This window comes from Porites lutea, chromosome 2 (assembly GCF_958299795.1).
Source record: "Porites lutea chromosome 2, jaPorLute2.1, whole genome shotgun sequence".
NCBI classification, from domain to species: domain Eukaryota; kingdom Metazoa; phylum Cnidaria; class Anthozoa; order Scleractinia; family Poritidae; genus Porites; species Porites lutea.
The window spans coordinates 33601870-33624333 of NC_133202.1; the positions used below are offsets into that span (position 1 = coordinate 33601870).

The window sequence follows — 22464 nt, forward strand, 5'->3', positions numbered from 1 at the left end:
TATGAAAAAAACAAAAAAAAAACCAAAGGAAATCACTTGAAATGAATTGAATTTTCCAGAAATAACCATTAGCCTAAAATGGCATAAACTGAATAGACAGAGTTTAAGTCGATAAAATATGGTACCCAGTGTTGCGACATACTCACAAAACACTCCCCTAGGTATTTAGTACAGTTTCTGAAAAAAAAAGCCGGTTAACCTGAATCTAAGTAAAGGTAATCAAACCTAAAAAATATTTTGTGAATATGTACAATATGTCTCTTCAAAAATATTTGATATGGTTTCAAACGGAATTGTCAGCACTTTATTGAAAAGTTCCTTCTTAAATATTTAGGTTTTGCAACTGAACTACAAAAAGGCTGAGAAAACAGCAGGCCTTTCGTGACGCAACCAACATTTTCCCTGCGTCGCGAATTGCCGGCTGTTTTCTCAAGCTAAACTACCTTATCGTAACGTTAACATTTTATTGAAAATTCTATAGGGGATCGTGTAATTAGTGACAGTTTCTACATCTGGGATGACACTTCTTTCCTCCAACGCGACACCTGCAACCTCCTGTTATATCGCCACTGCCCTATAGGAAGAAAACAATATATCTCGTCAGTTGTCTATCGTTATAAAATTTGGAAAATAAAAGACCTCTGTAGCTTGTATGTCTTGTTTTCTCAGTGAAAGTCTCAGGAGAATTTGCCCCCTTGTCTTTTCATAAATAACGCGTATATATGCTTAGGAATGAGATAAAATTTGAAAGAAAGAGTTCGCAAGAGAATTATCACGTAAGCCTGCATGCCGCCATTTTGAATTTGTGAGACATCATGGTTGCGATGAGCTCAAGGTAAGATATGAATTCAAAATGGCGACGCAGTTTTCTTCCACGTCAACCGCCAATATTAAACCAGCCAGCAGCCAGACAGGACGATGGCATCTATTGTCATGGGCAAAAGTTTATGGTGACAAGAATGCCATTGTTCCAATTGGCTTCTCCGAGGATGCTTTCGCCTAAAAAGAGTATGGAATTTGGAATATTCTATTTCCTACAATTTACAGCTGGATAGTATTGGCGACAGTTAAGCTTCCAATAGGCCATTTGCGCGATGGCGTCTTGTTACTACTACGACCAGAATTCTTTTCGTTTTTCTTTTCATATTTAAAATTTGGCAATCCCAGTGGTGAGGGTTAGAGTGGTTTTCGTTTGAGTGTCGTAAAACCAAAACCAAAGCAATTACTCTGGCCAATCACATAGGACACAGACAATACATTGAACCAATCAAAACTCGAAGTAATTACATGTGGCTGACGCAAAGCGCGGGAAAATGCATGCGAGCGCGTCACAATTGGCTTTGGTTTTACTTCTGATTGGATGAAAAGGTGGCGCGAATCTTTTAAGCCAATCGCATCGGGTAGAAAGTGCAAAACCAATTACTTTTCGACACTCAAATGAAAACCGCTCTAAATAACAAAAGCTCTAATTTGCATACGAAAGCAAAACCCTCAAGGATCCTGGTCATAGTAGTAAAATGACGCCATCATGCAAATAGCCTATTATAAGGCACTGTCGCTTGACCCCTGCGGTTTTAAGTAAAATTGCGCGAAACATCTCAAGACACTTTCTAAGTCTTTTTGTAGAGGGAGGTCAGAGCCTCTTATAGTGCAGGTATACAACACAATGAGCACCCACACAGTCTGTCATGTAGAAACTCCCAAGACCAAAGACTTTGACATCATCTACATAAATGTTTCCCAGCACGCTAAATCGCTGTATTTTCTTCATGAAACAAAAGCCAACGTCTATGCTTTCATCCTAGTCTCCTGTCCGCTATGCTAGTCAGTGGCGGATCCACACCTTCAGATAAGGTTGGGGGGGGGGGGGTTAATCCAGACGCTGAGATAAGGGGGGAACAGTCTCCAAAAAAAAATTTTCGGCCATACGGGCCTCAGTTTGATAAAAAAATTAAGGGGGGACCCGGGCCCCCTGGACCCGCCACTGCTAATGACACTCCCTGTAAAAAGGCCTAAAACACACACCCTATACTACTCAGACATCCGAGTCAATAATCGGTCATGCACCTTCTCAGGCGTTTGTCGCGGTAAGGAGTCAACCACAGGCCGCAAACCAATGCATCAATAACAAAGCATATATACTCACCCCAGGTCCCCATCTTGGACCCCTAGTGGCCCAGCAGATCTCTGTTCTGCACATGCTGCACCTCATCCAATCACAGCCGTCCTTTTTGACTAAAATAATCTTACACATTGGACAGTGCATGGCGTCTCCACCTGCTACCATATTCTAGAAAAAAAAAAAGAAGAGGGTCAAACTCATGCTTACCTGTGTGAACCTCGGTGGAGATAGGTGAGAGGTATTCTAAAGAGGTATTTTCCAACGTCAACATATTTGCTTTACTTAAAGGGGCTGTGTCACGGCAGTCCAGTTCATTTTGTTTTATTTTGCCAATTACTCGCCCTCAATAGCTATGGAACTTAAAGTAGGCAAAGAAATTACATGTAAATTTCAAAATCAGAGATTAGAGACAAGCAAATATGTCCCCTGAGCATTATTTTTGAAGCTGCAAACAGCAGAGAAAAACTTTGAAAAACTGTTCGGCTGAACAGTTGTCAAAAACCCTTACTTCAATCCGTTTCAATCTTCTTCAGTTTTGCCCATCCGTGGCAGCTGTTGTATCTGTTGTGTTATTTTAACCTTCCTTTAATGTTTTACGTGGTTATTTTTATGTTTCTTTTAATTAAACGGGCGTTTTGCAATAACCTAATTTGGCTGAATTTCGTGACAGCTCCTTTAACGTCTAGACTGCTACCAGGATATCATCACTGCAGCGCCTTTTGAAGAAACGGTATATCCATGTAAGAGTAAGATGGGCAGAGAAATCGCAAATAACGTATTATTTTATCTGCGCGAGATGGGGATTGGGAAAAGGAGCTTCTTAGACAAAACAGACTTGAGCGCATGGAGTATTTTGAAATCTTAGCTTGTTCCAGGCCCTGCCTCATACCCAGGCATCTCTCTCTCGATGAAAATTTGCGCGCAAAAGAAGGCGGGAAGGAGAAAACGGGCTATGGACCCTTGCGCTTCGTCAACAGTCACTCGCGTGTCTTTCGAGTTTCGCGCTCTCCTGTGTGCGAAAAACGAAGCGTCTGAGAAGGAGGCAGTTCCAGGCCTCAGTTCCTCATCCCTAGAGCTCTCGCTTTTTCCCCGCCCGCTTTTCTGAGACCCTGGAAAACGTTAGGTATTTCTTAGTGGAAAGCAGGCATTTGCTCTTTTTTATATAATCAAAGTTCTTACGATTGTAAGTTAATACTTTGTAGAGCATTGCGTTGGTATTTCGGAAACGTATGTTGCATTGTGGTTTGAGTATTGTTCAGTTCTTTTTATTTTCCTTCTTCGTTTGTTTTTATTTGCTAATAGCGCTATTCGTAACATCAAGAAACTACCCTCGTTGACGTTGAGAAAGAGAGGGAGCGTAATAGAGGATTTATTTCACTTGCTTATTTTAATACTTTCTTATGAAATTATGAATATATGAAAATCATATATATATATATCATACATCATCGCAGTTATATACGCACATATCATCGTAGTTATATTCACATATATGATTTTCATATATTCATAACTTCATTATCATCCTTTCACTGGTTTATAACTAACCAATTCAACGACCTGCTCCCAGTTGGCTTGTTAGCCTAATTGGTAGAGCGCTGCACCGGTATCGCAGAGGTCAAGGGTTCGAATCCCGCACAAGCCTGAATTTTTTTTCAGGCTTTCTTTTCGCAACTGCAAAAGTTGCGTATATAACTGCGATAATCTTCCTTCAAATGATTAATTTCTTATATTCGTTAAGAAGGTCATGGTACCCTAAATATTTACCTCAAGAAACTCTTGCGTCTTTCTCGCGGCCTCGTCATTCTGTGCCCTTCGTTTGAGGTCGTCTTGATATTCCTTGCAGTTCATGTTAAGGTGAATGGCTTTGCACGTCAAACAGTTCGGTTGATTGCAAACGGGACAGTGGAACGTATTGACATTATCTTCGTACAAACACCACCCTTGACAATTTGGAGTTTTGCAGTGAAAGCTGTTAGCGGCTTGGCTTTCTGCCGTAGCGAGACTGCGGTTCAAGAACCTGTTGAAATCGTCCTCAGATAGAAGCTGGAAAGAAAGTTTGGAAGAAGTTAAAATTTTTGGAAGATTTCGTTTTAGTTAGAGCTCATCACAGTGGGAAAAATTTCATTCGCCACTTGCACATCTCCCATAATGCACCTTATTTGCCACCCAAAATTTTGCATAACCCTCGTTTTTCATTTCTCCTCGGTATTACAGCCGTCCAAGAGAAATTGAACACAATGCTTAGGTAAATTTTTTTTTAGGGGGGGGGGGGGGGCAAATAAGGTGCATTATGGGAGATGTGCAAGTGGCGAATGAAATTTAAGTGTAAGGGAGTATTTGCCACTTAAGAAACGAGAAGAGAACTGGAACCAAAATGCATCCAGCAACTGTTTTTGGGATAGTCACTGTGGACGCACCGGACAGCTATTGGCCACTTTTTTTTTAACAGCCCCAGAAGTCTTTGAGAAAGTTAACTCGACCCAGTTCCCTTTTTCGTTTGTAAAGCAGCGAATAGGGCTTAGCGTATAGACAAAACAATGATAAGACTGCCAAAATCAAGTCTTGCAGTGACAAAAAATTTACATAATAGCTCGTTTAGAGACTAAACAAGGTTTGCAATGGTCGATAAACCGCCACCACTCGAGTCGCACTAAACAGAACAGCAGTGGCTTTCCTGTTTGTGAAAGTTTGAATATGCTCCCTTTCATGTATGCCGCCTTTTCTTTCGGCTCCCCAGTCTCGCTTTCCGGGCTCCCTGTTGCTCTCCACCATTTAGCAACCGCTTACCGCCTGAATTTCTTGTCCTGTAATGGTTGCGTGACAGGCGTAATTTTCATCCTGGTGAGGACACTGCACTTCCGGATCTGTTGCGTGACGAATGTGTTCGCTTAGACAAGCCCTAAAGAAAAGTAGGAGAAATGTAGATGATTCACTGCATTGCGTACTGAGAAGCTATTGTTTGGTGGTCGCTGAAGCAAATCATTGCAGTGAGATCCGCATTCCCAAATGCCCAATTCCTTATGCCCAATGACCCATTACCAAAGCAACATTTTTTGAAATAGGTATATGTCATATTCATCATTTGCACATCTCCATAATACACCTTGTTTGCCTCCTAGTCCCCCCCCCCAAAAAAAATATGGATAACTTTTTATTGTAATCTTTCCTGAATGTTATAGTCTTCCCAAGAGAAATTGAACACAATGCTTCTTTCTTTTTTGGGGGCGGGGGGCTAAAAAATGCATTATGGGCCATGTGCGAATGATGAATAACGTCGCCAAAAGTCAGGCAATTTTAATTCTAGCATACTTGCATCCTTCTATTTCTCGTATTTTTCAGGGCACCTAAGTGCATCATTTTCTTCGAAGGTAAGGAAGAAAGTCAGGTAAGGGCCTGGAGACGGGCAGCGCTTTTCAAGCAAGCGAGAAGGAAACACTGCAGGATAGCACAGTGATCACGTCCGACAAAGTGGCTGAGGGTCCGATCACTAATAGATACAGCCTGGCAAATAAAGGTATCACGAGAAATCTGATATTTCCCCTATTTGATGTTCAATGACAGCCAGTATTTAGCTGTGACCGCTGACCTGCAGAATCTATGAAGACATTCTCTGAGTACCACTCCTTCTCCAGGCTCCACGGGAACAAAGCAAATACCACAGTCAAACTCTTCCGGATTAGGAATAAGAGTCTGTTGAGCAGTCTGGAGAAGAGCAGCCAAGTTTTCTTCCCTTGCGAGCTCTTCCTCTTGCTGTCGTGCTTGTTCCGCCTGAAAATGAAGAGGAGAAAATGGATTAACTCTTTCACTCCCATTTTAAGGAGGTTCTAACTTTTGCATCCGTGGACAAAAACCTGCCATATGACCATTCAAATAGAGCTGAACGTCTTCGCCAGTACTTTCACATGGTGGATTCCCTGTTATCAGAGGTCTCTTACGGAGAGAGTTAAATGATAGGGAATGAAGAGACATCTATCTTATCAACCACCAGACCAAAGAATCTGTCCATTATGTAAAACTGGATTAGAAGACGAGGAGCATTTTTTGATGAATTGCATAGCCTATAGGGATCCTAGGAGAGAGCTGTTCAATACGCTAAAAAAGGAAACTAATCTTATTCTTGACTCTATGACTCCAAGCTCTGCCTTTACAACGTTGATAAGTATGAAGCAAGGAGAGAAAACGCAAAAAATTGTGGCTAAATACGTATATGATCGCTTCCGCGAAAGAGATAGACGCGTTAAATATAACCTTGTTTAATAGTTGTATAAATTTTACAAATGTACACCTCTGTAATTATTGCACTAAAATCTTTGTTATCGTTGTAAACACATGTGTCTGTAGGCGCTCTGTTGATAATAAAGCACTTATCCTATCCTATCCTATCTTATCACGCATGCACTGGCGTTTCCTTAACAACCAGTAACTACTTAGTCACGCTCGGCACATCTTATACTACTGGGCCGGGTTGTTCGAAGCTGGGTTAAGGTAACCCACGGTTAGTGCGAAATTTGAACTCGGATATGAGAGCTTAAAAAGCAAATTCAGTTTAATTCTCTTTGCCTACAATTTGATGACTGGATACTCCAAAAAGAATAGAGAAAATTATCCGATAGTGCGCTTTTGATAAAAACAAAAAGAAACCGGGGTTAAAATTTAACCCCGGGTTAGCGCTAACCGGCGTTCGAACAACTGGGCCCTGGTTTGCACGATAACAACCGTGGGGTCACAAATTCCCGGAGTACAGGGCATATGCATTCCACATTGAACGAAACCGGTTTTGAAACCCAGTCAGTTTCGACAACAAATATGGTGAGCGGCTACATGAAAAATCGCGTCGGAGGCCGATAGACGTCTCTCTCCTTCCTCCCATTTTCCTCTTGCCGTGAGGGATTTCTGCTAGCAGGGAACATGGCGCTTTTTGTTTTTCAACAGTCTACAAATTGAAAGTTGGAAAGTTTGTCCAATTCTGACTTTGGTTACTTTTGAGAGTGAAAGGATATAAGAATCACCAGCAGGATCTCGAATCTGAGTTATTCAGTTTCCAACCGTTTCAATCTACTCGTTAACATTTCTCCCAGAACCACAGTGCCTGCCGCCTTGAGGCGATGATTTGATTTAGAATGGCAAAAGGAAACGGTGTGTCTCGATTTTTCTTTGCTTTTTTGTCCTTAAATCTTAGCCGAAAAAAGAATGTGGACATCAGTGCTATTTGGATCAGCAACTAAACTGTACAACAATTTCAAAAATACGCCATTTGGACAAACCGCAACGCTAAGGGTATTTTAGCTTGTGAGGCGTATTCGTTCATCAATTTCAGTTTTTTTGCATTACTGTTAGCTGCATGCATACCTCAAACAATAGTCTTAACGTTTTAAACTCTGATTAATCGAAAAGGGGCAGTGGCCTTATTTTTTGTGACTGACTTTAGTACAAACTTCTTGAGCCTTTCGTGAATAAAACATTTCAAGTTTAAAAAGGAGCCAATCAGAACTCAATACTTAATACAAAAATATTGTAGACAACGAGAGTGAAGTGAGAAAACTATATGGCTAGGTAGGTACGATGGGTTGGATATTCGTAGCCAGCGGCAAGGGAAACGAAAAATCCATCATTGCTTTGACCTTTTCTTGTTTGCGAGAGTAAAATTATTGCGAAACGGTCGCTCTGATATTAATTGAATTCACTTTTGGTGATCACAATAAAACAACAGTTGAAAAATAAGGGGTTCTTTATTTTCAGTAAATTTCAATTACTCGTCAACTGTATTTACAGGGTTATTTAAGATAAAGAACCTCTTCTACAAAATTACCTGAATTTACCTATCGCAGTGGAAAATCGATATAACGAAACTATACGACGAAGGCCTCGGTAAGACGACGATCTTCTTTACCCCAGTCATTCACATTTGGAAAAGAGCCTCGATATAACGAAACCTTGATTTTGCGAACAAATTTCGCCAGTTTTTTGGCCCTTCGTTATATCGCGATTCCACTGTAGTCTACAATAACCCCAGACGGGTGGAAGGCAAAATATGTAAAAAGAATCAAACACTCTTAGAGTGTGGACGTGAGGACCAAGCAGCCGTCATCTCTACTCATCCCCTGGACTTAGTATGACGGACTGCACCAACTGTAGTAAAAGTTGGTATCGTAAACATCTACTTTTAAATCAAAAGCGCTGATTTTTCTGATTATACAATAACTCCAGAGTTGGGAACAAGAAATCTTGCCGTGGGTCTATGGGACAAACTGCGTTAACGCCACTCTGTTTAAAAGCTTTTAAGTAGTATATAGCAATTGGCAGCCCTCGTAGAAGCAGCGCGACGAGATGATTATTTTGACTGTTTCTACAACAGTCAGCTTTAAAAGACCTCAATGTGTCACCTAAGGCGTAAACAATTGCTGCAATTGCTTTATGTCTATTTTAAGGTATGTGAAAAAAAGGGCTCAGATTGGCATTAGAGGAGTGCAAATTTTTCTGCTCAGTTAAAACTATTAATGCAAGTCATTAATTCCTTTTAATTCAACTTTGCACAGTAGTTTGTCCAAGGCAAGAACTGGAACTGGTGTTGTTCGATTGTGCGATCATCTTCAATCATCATTCTCCGCTGAGCAATCTTTGAATACTTTGAATGCCCATACTGGGGCTTACCTCACCCTAAGGAATAGGCGATATCATGATTAGAAACACTGCCAAGAATTTACATAAAAACAGAGAGAAACAGCGTGGAGAGAAAAACGAACGTTAACAAACTGAGGAGCAACGATTGTATTGATGAATGAACATTGCAAAGAGATAGTTTTCGAGTGCCACGTGGACTGGGCGTGTTCATAAAGAAAGTACTAAATATATGTGTAATCGGAAAGATGGCATTTTAAAACTCTTAGTGATAGTGACATCATTGCAATGTCTGGTAGTCAGCCAGGTCGCGTCTACGGGATTCACGTCCACAGCCTGGGAGCAAGCTATCTCTCTCTGACAGCCCAAGTTCAGCGACTTTCCTCGAAAGCTGATCCTTGAGACGCAATGCTGACATCGAATCTCGAGGGCAATCGTGCGCGTTCTTGTTGCAAAGATCTATCTCGCTTGCGTACCGGGGAAACTTTGATCACATATTACGAAATGAGCTGTGAAGAAGGCAGGGGGAAGGAAAATGGCAGCGAGAAATAAGGAGGAGATAGTGAGTTAACATTTTCTCGTCTGAAGAGGATTCACACTATTCCCAAGATTTGAAAGATTAATAGACTGCAATTTATCTCGAGAGTTTCTTATCCTATTTTATTTCACACCAATTTAACAATTCCAGTTCTTGCCTTTGACGTCTGTAGACTGTAATTCAGATGACCAAGCAAGAGCAAATTCATTCTGTCACGCAAACTATTTCCTCCCTATTCCCCAGGAGTATCTGGGACACCAAACAGCGTGACAAGGATTATTTGAGAAAAAAAAAAAACACGAAAATACCTGTTGGAAAAGTGCCTCCTCTCTCGCCTCCGCTTCAATGCGACTCCTTTCTCTGTCATCTACTGTCGCCCCGGCAGGCACCTGATAGTCGGCTGGTCTTTCTGTACTGCACATCTCACACCCGGGTCTTGTGGGGACGTTAACGAAAGTGCACATTGGACAGGTCCATCCCTGACGACGCCCATCCTCCTGTACCTGTTGCTCTACAGGCTCTACCAAATTGTTCACAATTGCCTCTTGTGGGGGTGGGTTGGGAGCGTTATTAGACCCATCCCTCTGACCTCCAGATTGCTGAGCAATCACGTTACGCAAGTCACTTATGTTCATTCCAGGGCGAATCGGTAACGCTCCTGAAACACTGTTCTCTCTTTGGTTTGGTAATGACTGGGGTGGGGAGGGATTTAAGTGAGGTAACTCTTCCGTCCTGACAGGAGCCGCCAACACATGAGCTTCGTTCTGTGCAGAAAGGTTTGGGACACTCACAGCGTGTCTCATTTGCTGTTCAGACGCAAATGTAGAAGCAGCGGTTGTAACACTTGATGGTGCATTCGCTGGTGATACATCCCCCCGTCCAAATCGTTCCACGTCGGATCGTCTCAGTCCGACTGTTTTACCAGACAAGAGATATAAGAAAACAGTTGCTCCTGACTGCCTTACACCAAGATCCTGCAACGTCTCGCCGGGCTTGGGAATTTTTTTACCCACAATCCACTTCTGGACTTGCACTGGGAAACCATACCTGTCAAAAACCTAAAGAAGACGTAGAAATTATTATTGTTCTCATATGTTAACTCTGCGTTCTCATCATTAAGTCCCCTGAAATAAAGTTATACATGGTTACAGGTTTCCGAATTATTAAAAAAGAATGTTCACTTCGCCTTAAGCGAATAATTGACAGGCATTTTTTCTCTGAGCGATCACCTTCTCTGGCTCAATCTTTTACTTAACAAAGTGAAAGACCGTATTGAAAACAATTAGTATGGCAACCGTGAAAGTTAAAAAATGTTCATTATTTCCAGAGTAGTTAAATAAGCAAACGTTTTCGCGTGAGTTCGTTAGAACGAGAACCCTCGTTTGAACTCTTACGAAACCGACAGCTCAGCTGTCGAGTGGTTTAACACACAACATCTAGCTGAATCCGGTTGGCGCGTTATTTGAATTGTTTTGGTCTGGCGACTGGCCTGAGTGAGGTCCGCGACTTAAGTTACCTGCAGTCAATCGTATAATCCAGGATAACAGTAAACAAATCCTTCCACTTTCAGACTTTTGACACAACGTCCCCTTTATCCTCTCCTGACACACATTCTAATTTCCACAAATATTTCATCAGGCTTTTGACGTTTTCTCTTAACACACATAATAATTTATCAAGAAGGAATTTCTACTAGCCTGCGTGTAGACATCTTCCACTTCTTTGCTTCACGCAAAAATGCAAAATAAAAAATGGAAGACGTCTGCACGCAGGTCAACCTGAGTTTTCTATTTACGTACCTCTTGCTGTAGTTTTTCTATTGGAGTTGTCGGCGAAACCTTCATACTAAACGTCCCGCCAGACGACTCTTTATCTTCGACAACCACCCTTATACTAGGGATTCAAAGGATAATATAAGTAAATCACATTTCACTTCAATGTGAGAATCAAGATGCAGCATTGAGAGATTTCCGCAATTTGGGTAATATTCACACACTATAAAAATCCCACAAGTAAGCCCTGGGCTTATAGAATGTCACAAGGGGTTTTGGGTGCAACCTCTTCCTCCGAGACTTCTCTTAGAAATCTGGGGAAGTGCCCCTCTGATTTTCTAAGAGAAATGCTTTAAGGACGAGATGGTATCCGGTCATCTCGCCACCAACGAACTCGCCAACAAGAAATATATATCTTAATACTTATCGAAGGGACAAGTCTCTAAAAAGAATTCTTTCACTTTAAATTTACAATGAAATTTAAGGAGGTAAGCCTCAAGTGACAATATTAACCAACTTTCATGAGAAAGGGTATTGGACTTTTAAACAAATCGCACCTTTCGAGCAACGCAAATAAGCCGTATTAAGGTAACAAAAAGTCGCAATTATTCACAAAAAATAAACCTTAAGATGAGAGGTTCGACGCAAAGTGTCAATTAAAATCGACAAACTTACACTTGGGCTTGAGGAAGAAGTAACAATCCCAGGTAAGTAAACATTGCAAAGTTATAATGTGATGGCGAGTAGACTTCTTGGTGTCGATCTCGTTGCTGGCGAGATGACCGTAAACCGACGAGATTGGTTTTGGATGGGCTTATAATTATCCGGGAGAGTTTATAAGCAAAATAGAGGTTCCAAACAAACTGACGACGAAACGTACGTTATTTCACTGGAGTAAAAATTGACTTTCGCTACTTCTAAGAGTGGGATTGACATGGTCGTGGAACAAGGAAATGCTGGAGAAAAACAATGTCCTAATGGCGATACTCACGCTGACTTCACCTATCGATATTAACGTGCGTTGGTTCTTGAAACAAAACATTCTTTTGTTTCCTTGTTACAAATTTGAATAACAAAAGCAATGTTTGTAAACAGTGACGTCTCCTATAATGAGTTGTTCATATGGCAGGGTTCCACCGTGAAAAAGATCGAACTACAAACGATAATCAGTGAATGGATTTTGATGGAGCCAGATTAACATGGATAACAAACAATGGCGAATTAAAGAGTCATTAATTAAAAACTTTAGAATTAAAAAAACTGTATCAGAACAATTATTTTAAGAGGTCAAATGGGTCTCAGAAAGACGAGGCAAGACTGACTTATTTTGAATGTGTGAAAGAAAGAAACAAAATGTGCATGGACACACAATGAAGTGTATTTTTCGAACTAAAAAGTAATTCTTCAGTTGATGATCAAGTCATCCAGAAACGAAAAGGGTAGTTACTAATGTAGTTGGTTAATTAGGCTGGGCTTGTTTTTATCAGGTTTTAGTAAAAAATGGAAAATTTAATACCTTATTATAGGAAACTAACGCTCAATGAAATTAACGCAAATCGTTAAAATTCGCGTTAATTTAAGTCGCGTTAATTTTGTTGAGCGTTAATTTCCGCGACGTTAATTAAGTGTAGCGTTAATTTTCGCGCTCTCAATTTCCAGTATTTTAACCCCACTTTTGGAACCTCTCCAGACATTCTTGACACCTAAAGAACATAAACTACAAGCTTTCTTTCTTTCTATTTACCCCTAATTTTTCATCTTTCACAAAAGCTAAGGCGAAGGTTTACAATATTTCTAGTTCATCTTCATCAATTTCGCGTCAATTTCCTTCATAATGAAATTTTACCTTCGCTTTCGCGTTAATTTTCTTTATTCGAAAGTCGTTTGCCATTAAATTCGCGTTAATTTAAGTCGCGTTAATTTCCAACACCTTAATTTCATGGAGCGTTAATTTCCTATAGTAAGTATATATTTACCTAACCTGACCACAAACCAAGATGAATAGTTTATTCTTTCCGTCATAAGCAAAAATAGGAGGGATATTAAATCTAAACCTAACTTCTTTCTAGCCCATAAAAGAAAAAAAACTTTTGAAGAGATTAGGAGAAGACTTACTTGATTGTGTTGCCTCCTGAGTCCATTGTGACCAGTGTAGGATTTTTGAGTTTAATACTAAGATGAAGATTCTGAGTAGCCATTTTTTTGACAATCTCCGCTGACTGGTCTTGCCTTCCACTCTTAATAGCATCACTAAGGGTAGCGCAGAGACCATCTGAAAAAGGCGAAGGTGACAGAGATTCAAACACACTTCACAGTCCCTAATACACATAACTTATGAGCATGTACTAAACTCTTCCATTACATTTCCTATTTTTGCTAATGAAGAGAATAATAATTTGTTCAACAATCAAGGCCCTTTTTTACTTGGTGATACTTAGAACTTAGAACAGACACTCCAAAGGTACTGATGCCTATAGTATTGTGATCATTTGCTTTATTCTATCAACCTTCATGGTTAATTAACCCTTTAAGTCCCAATGGTGCTCAAGATCAATTTTCTCCTAACGATATCCATAGACTATCATGAGCAAAGTCTATGAGAATTAACAAAATGATCACAAAGAGAAAAATATTTGATCTTTTACCAAATTCTCACAAATAATTCTTCAAGGAAATGTATGGAGACCAGTTTGGAGAATTTGTATGTGGATATTGGGACTTAAAGTGTTAAGCAGTTGTTTTAAGGAGAAATTTGATATTGTTACTGCCAGGAGTAAAAGAGTTTTAACAGTGGCTTGCAGAGCAGAGGTTATATAGTTCTGTTGTTTTAGGTGAGTTTAGGTCAACAGAAATAACAAAGGAAAGGCAAAGTGCAAGCAAAAATGTCCCAGGACTAATCCTCATTTCCTTTTTGCAGGGAACATTTTTGCGTGAAGCCCTCAAATTGTAGAGCTTGATTCATGTTCCAGATCCCTTTATGGTATGGCAAACCGGGCAACAAAAAACATGCAACTCGTAGTGCAACACTGCTACAAAACGAGTTGAATAGCAATGTTGCACATTTACCTCGCAGATTGCCTGCTCAGTAACATCATTCCGAAGAAGAAAGAAACAAACTATCTACTCAGAAAAAAAAAAGCGCTCATCGGCCAGATATAAAGACTGATAGATTTAAGAATGTTTTTGTAAATAAGATAATTTTTAGATATAATCTTTGATCTTTCTATTATTTGTATACAGTTTGTCTTATGTATTTTCAGATTCTCAACTGCTGATGTAACTTAAGATATGTCTTTTTATCTTAGGAGAATAAAGATTGATTGATTGATTGATTGATTGATCAAACCTGTCTTCCAACAAGTCAAGTTGTTAACAGGTTTGAACAAGGGTGGCAAAATGCGTAACATAGCTTTTCAACTTGTTTTGCAGCAATATGTTGCTAAACAAGTTGCACATCTTGGTTGTCTGATTTACCCAAACTTTAGGCTGTGCACTCACCAGGTTCTCCAGACAAGCTAACTGTGTACATGAAAACTCTAACATCTACTTCTCAAACTGATTCATAACACATCAGGGCTCGAAATTGCGACCGATACAGTCGCCAATGCGACTACCATTTTCTCCTTGGTGACTAAAAATTCTAGTTTAGTCGCCAAAGTGGCAACCTAATTTCTCTATGATTTAGATTTAAGTTAAAAGAGTAAAGTTAAAGCAAACATTTCATCTTATTCTGCTTTGCTTTCATCATAAAAAATGTGCCAAATCGCATACACAAAGCCAGTTTACCTCCAAATTTATAGCGACTTCTATCAACGATATTTTCAAATCTGATGGATCACACCATACTATGCAGGGCTTTTGATAGGTCGCCGAAAAAAAGTCCAATTTCGCGGGATTTTGGGGGGCAAATTCATGGAAAAATCGACCGATTTGCGGGAATTTTCAAGGCAAACTTAGCCGAAAATCAATCCATCAAAAAAGGCAGATTTTGTGGTTATTTTTTAGAGGCCAATCCGTTTAGGGCTGACCAGACCAGCGTTTTTAATGTTTTTCTAACAGAGGTCATCATTTGCTCTTTCAACAACAATACGCTCCAGAACTTAAAACCAATGGCAAAGCCTTTAACATCATGGCTAGTACCCAGTTTTTCGCAACATAATCTACACCTGGTAGTTTTGGGACATTGTTTGCACATTTCAGTGACGAAGTTTCAAGATAAATTTACAAGTTTACGGCAACTAAATAACCCCAATAACTGAGAAATATGTTGTACAAACATGTAGTTGATACGATTTCTACCAAATTTTGCAGTATTTTGCGCGTTTTTGTGAATTTGCGGCTCTGCAACAGCACAAAATATCGGAAGCCCTGACTATGAGCTGCGTCATTTACATTATACAAACTGGCGACTAAAAATTTGCATCTGGCGACTATATTTCTCCAGTTGGTCGCCAAAAGGCGACCTGAGGATTTTTTTAATTTCGAGCCCTGCACATGGTCATACTCATCTCTTAAAACAGCTGAGCCTCATTTCACAGGGGAAGACTTACTTCAACAGATTAAACACACAGCTAAGATGAAGAACATGTAGTTAAGGACATCTTAGAAACAACTTAAGTCCCTAGATTTGAGCAGATAAACAAACTTTCATCATCAACAGTATAACTATTCAATGTCCTTACCAATCTGTGATTCTAAATCACGTCTTGTCTGTGCACGTCCTCTATCCACCTGAGGGGTAGGGTCTGGAGTTCTAAATACTCCTGCAGTTGCTGGCACAGTAGGTAAGGCACCTGTTGTAAAGGTATCAGGGGGTTTTGGCCAAGTTGGTTGGTCCTGAGTACCTACAGGTTAAACATGGATAAGCAAAGAGACAATGAGACAACTAGTAGCCAACATGAATGTTCATCACCAAGCCTCATTTAAGGATAAAACTCTTTGCATTTACATCAGCAGTATGTAGTATCTCTCACAACCTTTTATCTGCATTTGAAGTTTATTATGTTGAAACCTCATAAGTTCACCATTAAAGTGAAATGTGAAGGTCTGAAGTAACTATGTATAACAGCTATTTCTGCCGCAATTTAACCAACTGCTGTACCTGGTGCCTAAATTAAGTTTAGCATTTCAGTGCACAGGAGATGGGGTATTAGGGACCTTCTCAGTTTCACATCCTGATCGCAGCTTTCAATTCAGTGTTTGCTCTTGGAATTTACATTATTTTCTGTTCTGTTTTACTGTCCCTGCCCTTGTTTTTAGTTTTGCTGCACTGGTCCATGTGTGAATTAGTGCAGTTTCTTGAATGTTTTAAATGAAGTACATGGACGAGGATGTTCAAAGTTCTTTTGTTTTAATGAAAGCTGATTATGTGATGCCCTTTCTGATCACAGAGGAGTACAGTTTTTTTGTTCACAGAGATTTTGCTGGGTTGTTGTAGGATCTGCCTCTAAGCCCCCACTTCCCAATTTCATCAAGGAAAAAATAACCACTGTCACAATTGCAGGCATAGCCTTAAAACTTGAACATCCATCCTTGCCATCTGTTGCAACAGACAAAAAGAAACAGTTCCAATGCCTTATATAGTCTTACATAACAAAACTGGACCATTATTATTAGAGTGCAATTGACAAGAGGATAAGTTTTAGCCTTTTAAAAAGATGGCAAATAGCATGACATATCCCCTTTAATCCCTACTTCCCAACCTACTACATCTTTAGAGCTTAACAAAGAACATCACTTTTCAAACAGGACTATTCTAATTACCTTGCAAAGAGCGAAGCGTATGCTGTATTATGACAGCAAAATTGTTCCCATCAGTATCGGGACTGATGCGCAGACCATAATACAGTCCTTGCAGGTCAATACGTATTTGATGCCATGAAGGTTCAGATACATGGTAAGTTACCCGCTCAGATAAAGTAATGTTAATCGTCACCTACACAGAGGAAAATAATACAAGAAACTTACTGTAGTCTCCTTTAAAGTTTTATATAGAAGTAGCATCCACAATCCCTTTATCTGCCACATTGGCCTTTAATTTATAGTGAAAATTTATTTTATAAATTAATTGACTTAAAATGTCACATGCAAGCCGCTGCTTACTTTTGTCATTAACCATGTCACCATGAACAATAATCACATTATCTTGGCAAATAAGTCTGTTTCTCTCTCATTATGAAATACATCACTCATCAATATGCTTTTTTGGTATCCATATTACCAGTTTTTGATGAAACCCAACAAAACAGTTCTAACTCACAAGGCCTGTAGACACTTTAAGGGACTTTGGGGAGCCATACCTTTGTGAGTTTTCAACCTTTCACTCTCAAACTTGGCAACTTCCCTGATTTTAAGGCTTCCTTCCACTGGCATTAATGGATTTTTATGAATATTATTATTATTAAAATAAATTATGTCAAAAGCTGAAAAAAGGTGGGAATGTGGAACTGTGGTCTCCATTATTAAGGAGTAGATAAGCTTAATTTAAACTGAAAATATGTAAACTTTCCTTATTATGTTCAAATTGGCCATCTCTGAGTGAGCAAGATAAGCCCATCTTGTCTGCTCAGGATTTCCCATCTTGCCCCACAGGTAGCCCAAGCTCACTATGAGAGCCCTGAACAACATTATCCTACTTAGCTAATTAATTATTCATACGGCGAGAAAATTATAAGACGTTGTATGGAGAAATATTCTTTGCTAAACTAAATTAGCAAATGTACATTGAATATCGCTTTGAAGCTTACCTTTAGCGTCTTCTTGTTTCTCTTTGTATTCTGACTGCATTTCAGACCTCTTAGACACTGTTTAAGGCCTTTTTTGGAGCGACAGTTTTTCCCCCAGATGACAGTAGAGAGAAGAGAAGAGAAGGCTGGGAGAAGGTTGGCAAACCTCTCTTGACCGGCTCCACTCTCGGCGGCGATAAATTCCCATTTCGAAGGTCCTAAATCGCCAACGAAGTGGGCAATACATGGCTGAGGTGAGGCGAGTCGAGAGCAGACCCGCAACGGACTCCAACCGTCACGTCGACAATTCAAACCGACGCGGGCTGGCAGGGTCAAATTGTTCAACCGTCAAAGGACAATTGGAGCATTTAGCCTACTGGGCACAGTAACTGATTTTTCACTTCTCACATTGCACTCAGGGGTCGCGGAAGTCAAGCATCGCGTGTGATAGTGACATGTAATATCAAAACATGTCGCGTTGTTAATGTTTTGATCTCTACTCTTCTTTTTAAAAACCATTTGACAATGGTTTTTTATGTATGATTTAGAAAAAAATTTTGCAATAAGAATTACTATGGCTGTAAACAGTTGTTGGCTATTTTTCCTCCCTTTTTCAACAAGTGGCGGTAAGTAGCAAGTTTGGGGACAGGATCTTCCGGCAGGTGCTCTTATCTATTGTGAGTGTTTTTACGGAAAGGAAATATGTAAATAAATATTTCTTTGAATTTTCTCTTGGTAATTCTGCCACATTAGCTACACCAATTTCAAGATCAAATTATACATCAGCTGCTTACAGCCCAAGCAAACTATTTCTGAAATATGAATTCCAGATGTAGTAGCTATTTTTGTATTGATTGGATTTCTTCACGCTACTATTAATCATGGCAGAAAGGTAAGATGAATTTTTGTAGTCAAAAGATTGCATTGTTTCTCGTTGAACATGCACTTACAAAGTATTTCATTTTGCAAAACAACTTTCTTTGCAGCAAGTGAAGCCGTTGAAACCGTTTCACTCTTTTATTTGATTTGAACTAGACTAGCCGGCAAAACTGTCGAATCATTAACAATGCGACATGTTTTGATATTACATGTCACTATCACACACGATGCTTGACTTCCGCGACCCCGGAGTGCAATGTGAGAAGTGAAAAATCAGTTACTGTACCCAGTAGGCTAAATGCTCCAATTGTCCTTTGACGGTTGAACAATTTGACCCTGCCAGCCCGCGTCGGTTTGAATTGTCGATGTGACGGTTGGAGTCCGTTGCGGGTCTGCTCTCGACTCGCCTCACCTCAGCCGTGTATTGCCCACTTCATTGGCGATTTAGGACCTTCGAAATGGGAATTTTGGTGATGTGAATGATGGAAAATGTGCGTTATTTATCAGGACATCTGTTTCTGGTGGAATTGCCTCCATGTCGCAAATGTCACGGAATTTATCGCCGCCGAGAGCGGAGCCAGTCAAGAGAGGTTTGCCAACCTTCTCCCAACCTTCTCTTCTCTTCTCTACTGTCATCTGGGCGAAAAACTGTCGCTCCAAAAAAGGCCTTAAACAGTGCCTAGGAGGTCTGAAATCCCGTCAGAATACAAAGAAAAACAAGAAGACGCTAAAGGTAAGCTTCAAAGTGATATTCAATGTACATTTTGGTAATTTAGTGAGCAAAGAATATTTCTCCATACAACGTCTTATAATTTTCTCGCTGTATGAATAATTAATTAGCTAAGTAGGATAATGTTGTTCCGGACTCTCATAGTGAGCTTGGGCTACCTGTGCTTGCCCCAGTTAAAAGATAGATAGTGCCATCCACCGGATAAATCTATATCAAGTGGATAAGTGTTTGGGGAAACTGATGTTTTTACGCTAGTCCTGCTTGATAATGATTTACAGTATTGTGTATCAGGTGGATAGCGTTATCCACCCTCTGAATAACTAAGGCCAACTGGTCCTTTGAAAAATAGTTCTCTTGTCGGTGTGCAACAAATGCAGACTGCAGACTGGCAGGTAAACGAGGCAAACATTGTTGTGAAATGCTTTAACAGATTCCCTATCCCTGAACTAGACTTTTAGAAGACTAAAGTGTAAGGATAAGGAATCCGTTAAAGCATTTCACAACAATGTTTGTCTCGTTTACCTGCCAGTCTGCAAGTCTGTAGTCTACATTTCTCGCACACCGTTCTCTTGGCCATGAAGTAAATACTTCATTGACCAAGCTTGTATGGGCAAGATTGCTGGATACTGGTCAAACTCGTTTATTGAATTTTTATTGACTTTGTTTTTAATGACCTCAGCTTTGTCTGGGTCAATAAGTACGCAAAGAACAACTTGGCCAATATCTACCCATCCCTCGCGCTTGGTGAATAATCCAAATATCTTGGTATAAAAGAGAACAGATATGAAACCATGGATAGTACAAATTAGTATCCATGATGAATGTTTTTTTATCACTTAAAGCAAAAGCTTTACAGCAAAACGACAATCATCATCACATTATAGGGCACGGGGAATATTTCGACGTTCTTTAACGAACTGTCTAACGGCGAATGGATAATACTTTAGTTAAACACAATTTTTATACTTTGCACTACAAAGCGAATGAGACTGCGATGACACCCGACCTGTTCAAGGTGGAGTAAATACCCTTAACTTACCGCAGTTTCTGAACATTTGCAACAGGAAGGTAAATCTTTAAGTTAAATTTCTTACCATTCCCGTAGATTCTAGCCTCGCTAAGACTCTGTACTGTACAGTACTTCCGGGTGGACGGCTACATATCAGTTGAACTCTGGAATAAACATTTGATTCTCCAACCTCGACCCATCGGTTGATATCGTAGGAAAACACGATCGCACGACATTCAACTAACGCTTGTTCGGTGGGTAAGTGGTATAGTGATTGAGCCATGCGAGTTTGAAGGCATTTAAGATGAACTTGTTCTACGGGTAGTTAGAAATTCATTCAAATAAAAGGCGATAACGAAAGTAAAAGTAAGAAGGGCGATCCATTGCGATGGAGCGGGCAATGCATGGCGGAAGCTGCTAATGAAGCGCGCAGGGAGTTATGGTCTAGGGGGACTCCCCGTTTTCGCATCAGCGAAACGCAGCGTCCAATACGGTCCAATACCAGTTCGCCAAGATGTTGTCATTTGCCACAAACAGGCTCTTGATAAGAATTAGGTCAGCCAGGCGTTTTTGGATCAAACGAATGGGTTTCGGTATTTTTAAAAACTGAAGCAACAAGGAAAAATATCCTGGGGTAATTCCAAACGTGCTAGAAAACCCGTGACAAAAATAATGAAAGACAGGTAAAATCGGGTCCTGGTTTACCGATCAATTAATCATTTAACAAAAACTGAGGAACTTTGTTCGACGTTTTGATGTTTCTAACATCATTATCGAGAATGAACACTGTAAGTGTCAAAGTTGTTAGAAACATCAAAACGCGTGGAATAACGTTCCTCAGTTTAATTTTCCTAGTTTTAAATGCTTTACTAATGCAAGCAACTGACCATCCGATCAATTAAAATAAGAGCCTTTTCACTCACGTGGCCAGCATCTATGCAAATTTATGGGAACAAAAGAAGCGTTTACATCAGAAAAGAGTCCAACTCCCAAAGGATTGGTGTGGAACACCAACATGACCAACATGGCCGCCGTTTTATTGTTTTGGAACACCAATAAGGCCGCCGTGACGTCATGTGAAAACACTCCATAATTAAAAATTATTTGATGAGGCTGAATAATGATGTGAAGCTGTTACGCAAATCGAAGGTTTTGCTATGCCGCACCGAGGTCCGGTATTATTTTATTATTAAATTCATTTAAAACAAGCTTAGCTCAAATCGTGATGGCCAAAATCTAAAATTTCCGTCTTCAAAAAATTTACATGTACCTGTCTCCGCTAAATTAGGATATATGAAGGGAAGTTTATTCTCACAAATATTATAGTACTTGGGCTTTTTCGACCGATTGTCCCATCATTTTGTCTTCGCATAACCAGAGATCAGGCTCTATTTTAGTTTCGGTTAGTAAAAAAAAATTAATAACCGGTGACGTAAGTAAAATACCAGCCGCTGATCGGGGAGTCGAGCCCGCTCCCATATATAGCCCGGACGCTTCTGTTCCAGACGGGTGGGTACAACCCAAGAAGTCCGAAGACCTAAGACCCAAAACCGAAGAATCTCGTCAAAATCACTTGAAAACAGCTCAAACTATTGAGAGTAAGAAATAACAAGATCTTAAATTATCAATGAATTTGGCCAGGGTCTTCGTTGTCTATACCCCGCGAGCAGAGGCTACATTCTCGCGGTATCGGCTGGCGTGCAAAAAGTAGCCTCTACCGACAGGCTACATTTTCGCCTACATAGTAGGCTACAATTTCGCTGTATCAGCTGGCGTGCTACTTTTCGCACGCCAGCTCATACCGCGAATGATGTAGCCTCTGCTCGCAGGGTACGTTGTCTACAAAACCCCACCGAAAATAGCAAACGAAGACCCGCTCCCCTCCCTCAAAATTAATCCGGCTTGGCAGGAAGCTTTATCATATTGGGCGCACGATAGCCGTTTTCAAGTGTTTTGAGTGGGGCGGGGTCTTCGTTTACTACTTTAGGCAGGGTTTTGTGGAAAACAAAGACCCTGGTCAAATTCATTGATAATTGAAGATCTTGTTGTCTCTTAGCAGGGTTAAGGG

General features: G+C 40.1%; 1 protein-coding gene across 1 annotated transcript; it reads right to left on the bottom strand.

The window, feature by feature from the left end:
• Positions 1–32: 32 nt before the first annotated feature.
• Positions 33–20793, bottom strand: LOC140928397 (ranBP-type and C3HC4-type zinc finger-containing protein 1-like). The gene is made up of 11 exons (XM_073378133.1): positions 20482–20793; positions 16817–16988; positions 15736–15897; positions 13169–13325; positions 11081–11174; positions 9590–10339; positions 5712–5893; positions 4913–5024; positions 3890–4168; positions 2147–2290; positions 33–574 (listed from the first exon to the last, which is right to left on the bottom strand). Exons 1-11 carry the CDS (start codon positions 20677–20679, stop codon positions 494–496), a joined length of 2331 nt encoding a protein of 776 aa, XP_073234234.1. The 5' UTR covers positions 20680–20793; the 3' UTR covers positions 33–493.
• Positions 20794–22464: the final 1671 nt, after the last annotated feature.

Bases quoted from the DNA above. Each gene is read 5' to 3' on its own strand.
- LOC140928397 (XM_073378133.1), bottom strand. From the start codon at position 20,679: ATGGCTCAATCACTATACCACTTACCCACCGAACAAGCGTTAGTTGAA. The intron at 15,898-16,816 runs GTAATTAGAATA...TTTAACCTGTAG, and splicing joins TACGCTTCGCTCTTTGCAAG to GTACTCAGGACCAACCAACT. The intron at 13,326-15,735 runs GTAAGGACATTG...CGCCTTTTTCAG, and splicing joins TGATTTAGAATCACAGATTG to ATGGTCTCTGCGCTACCCTT.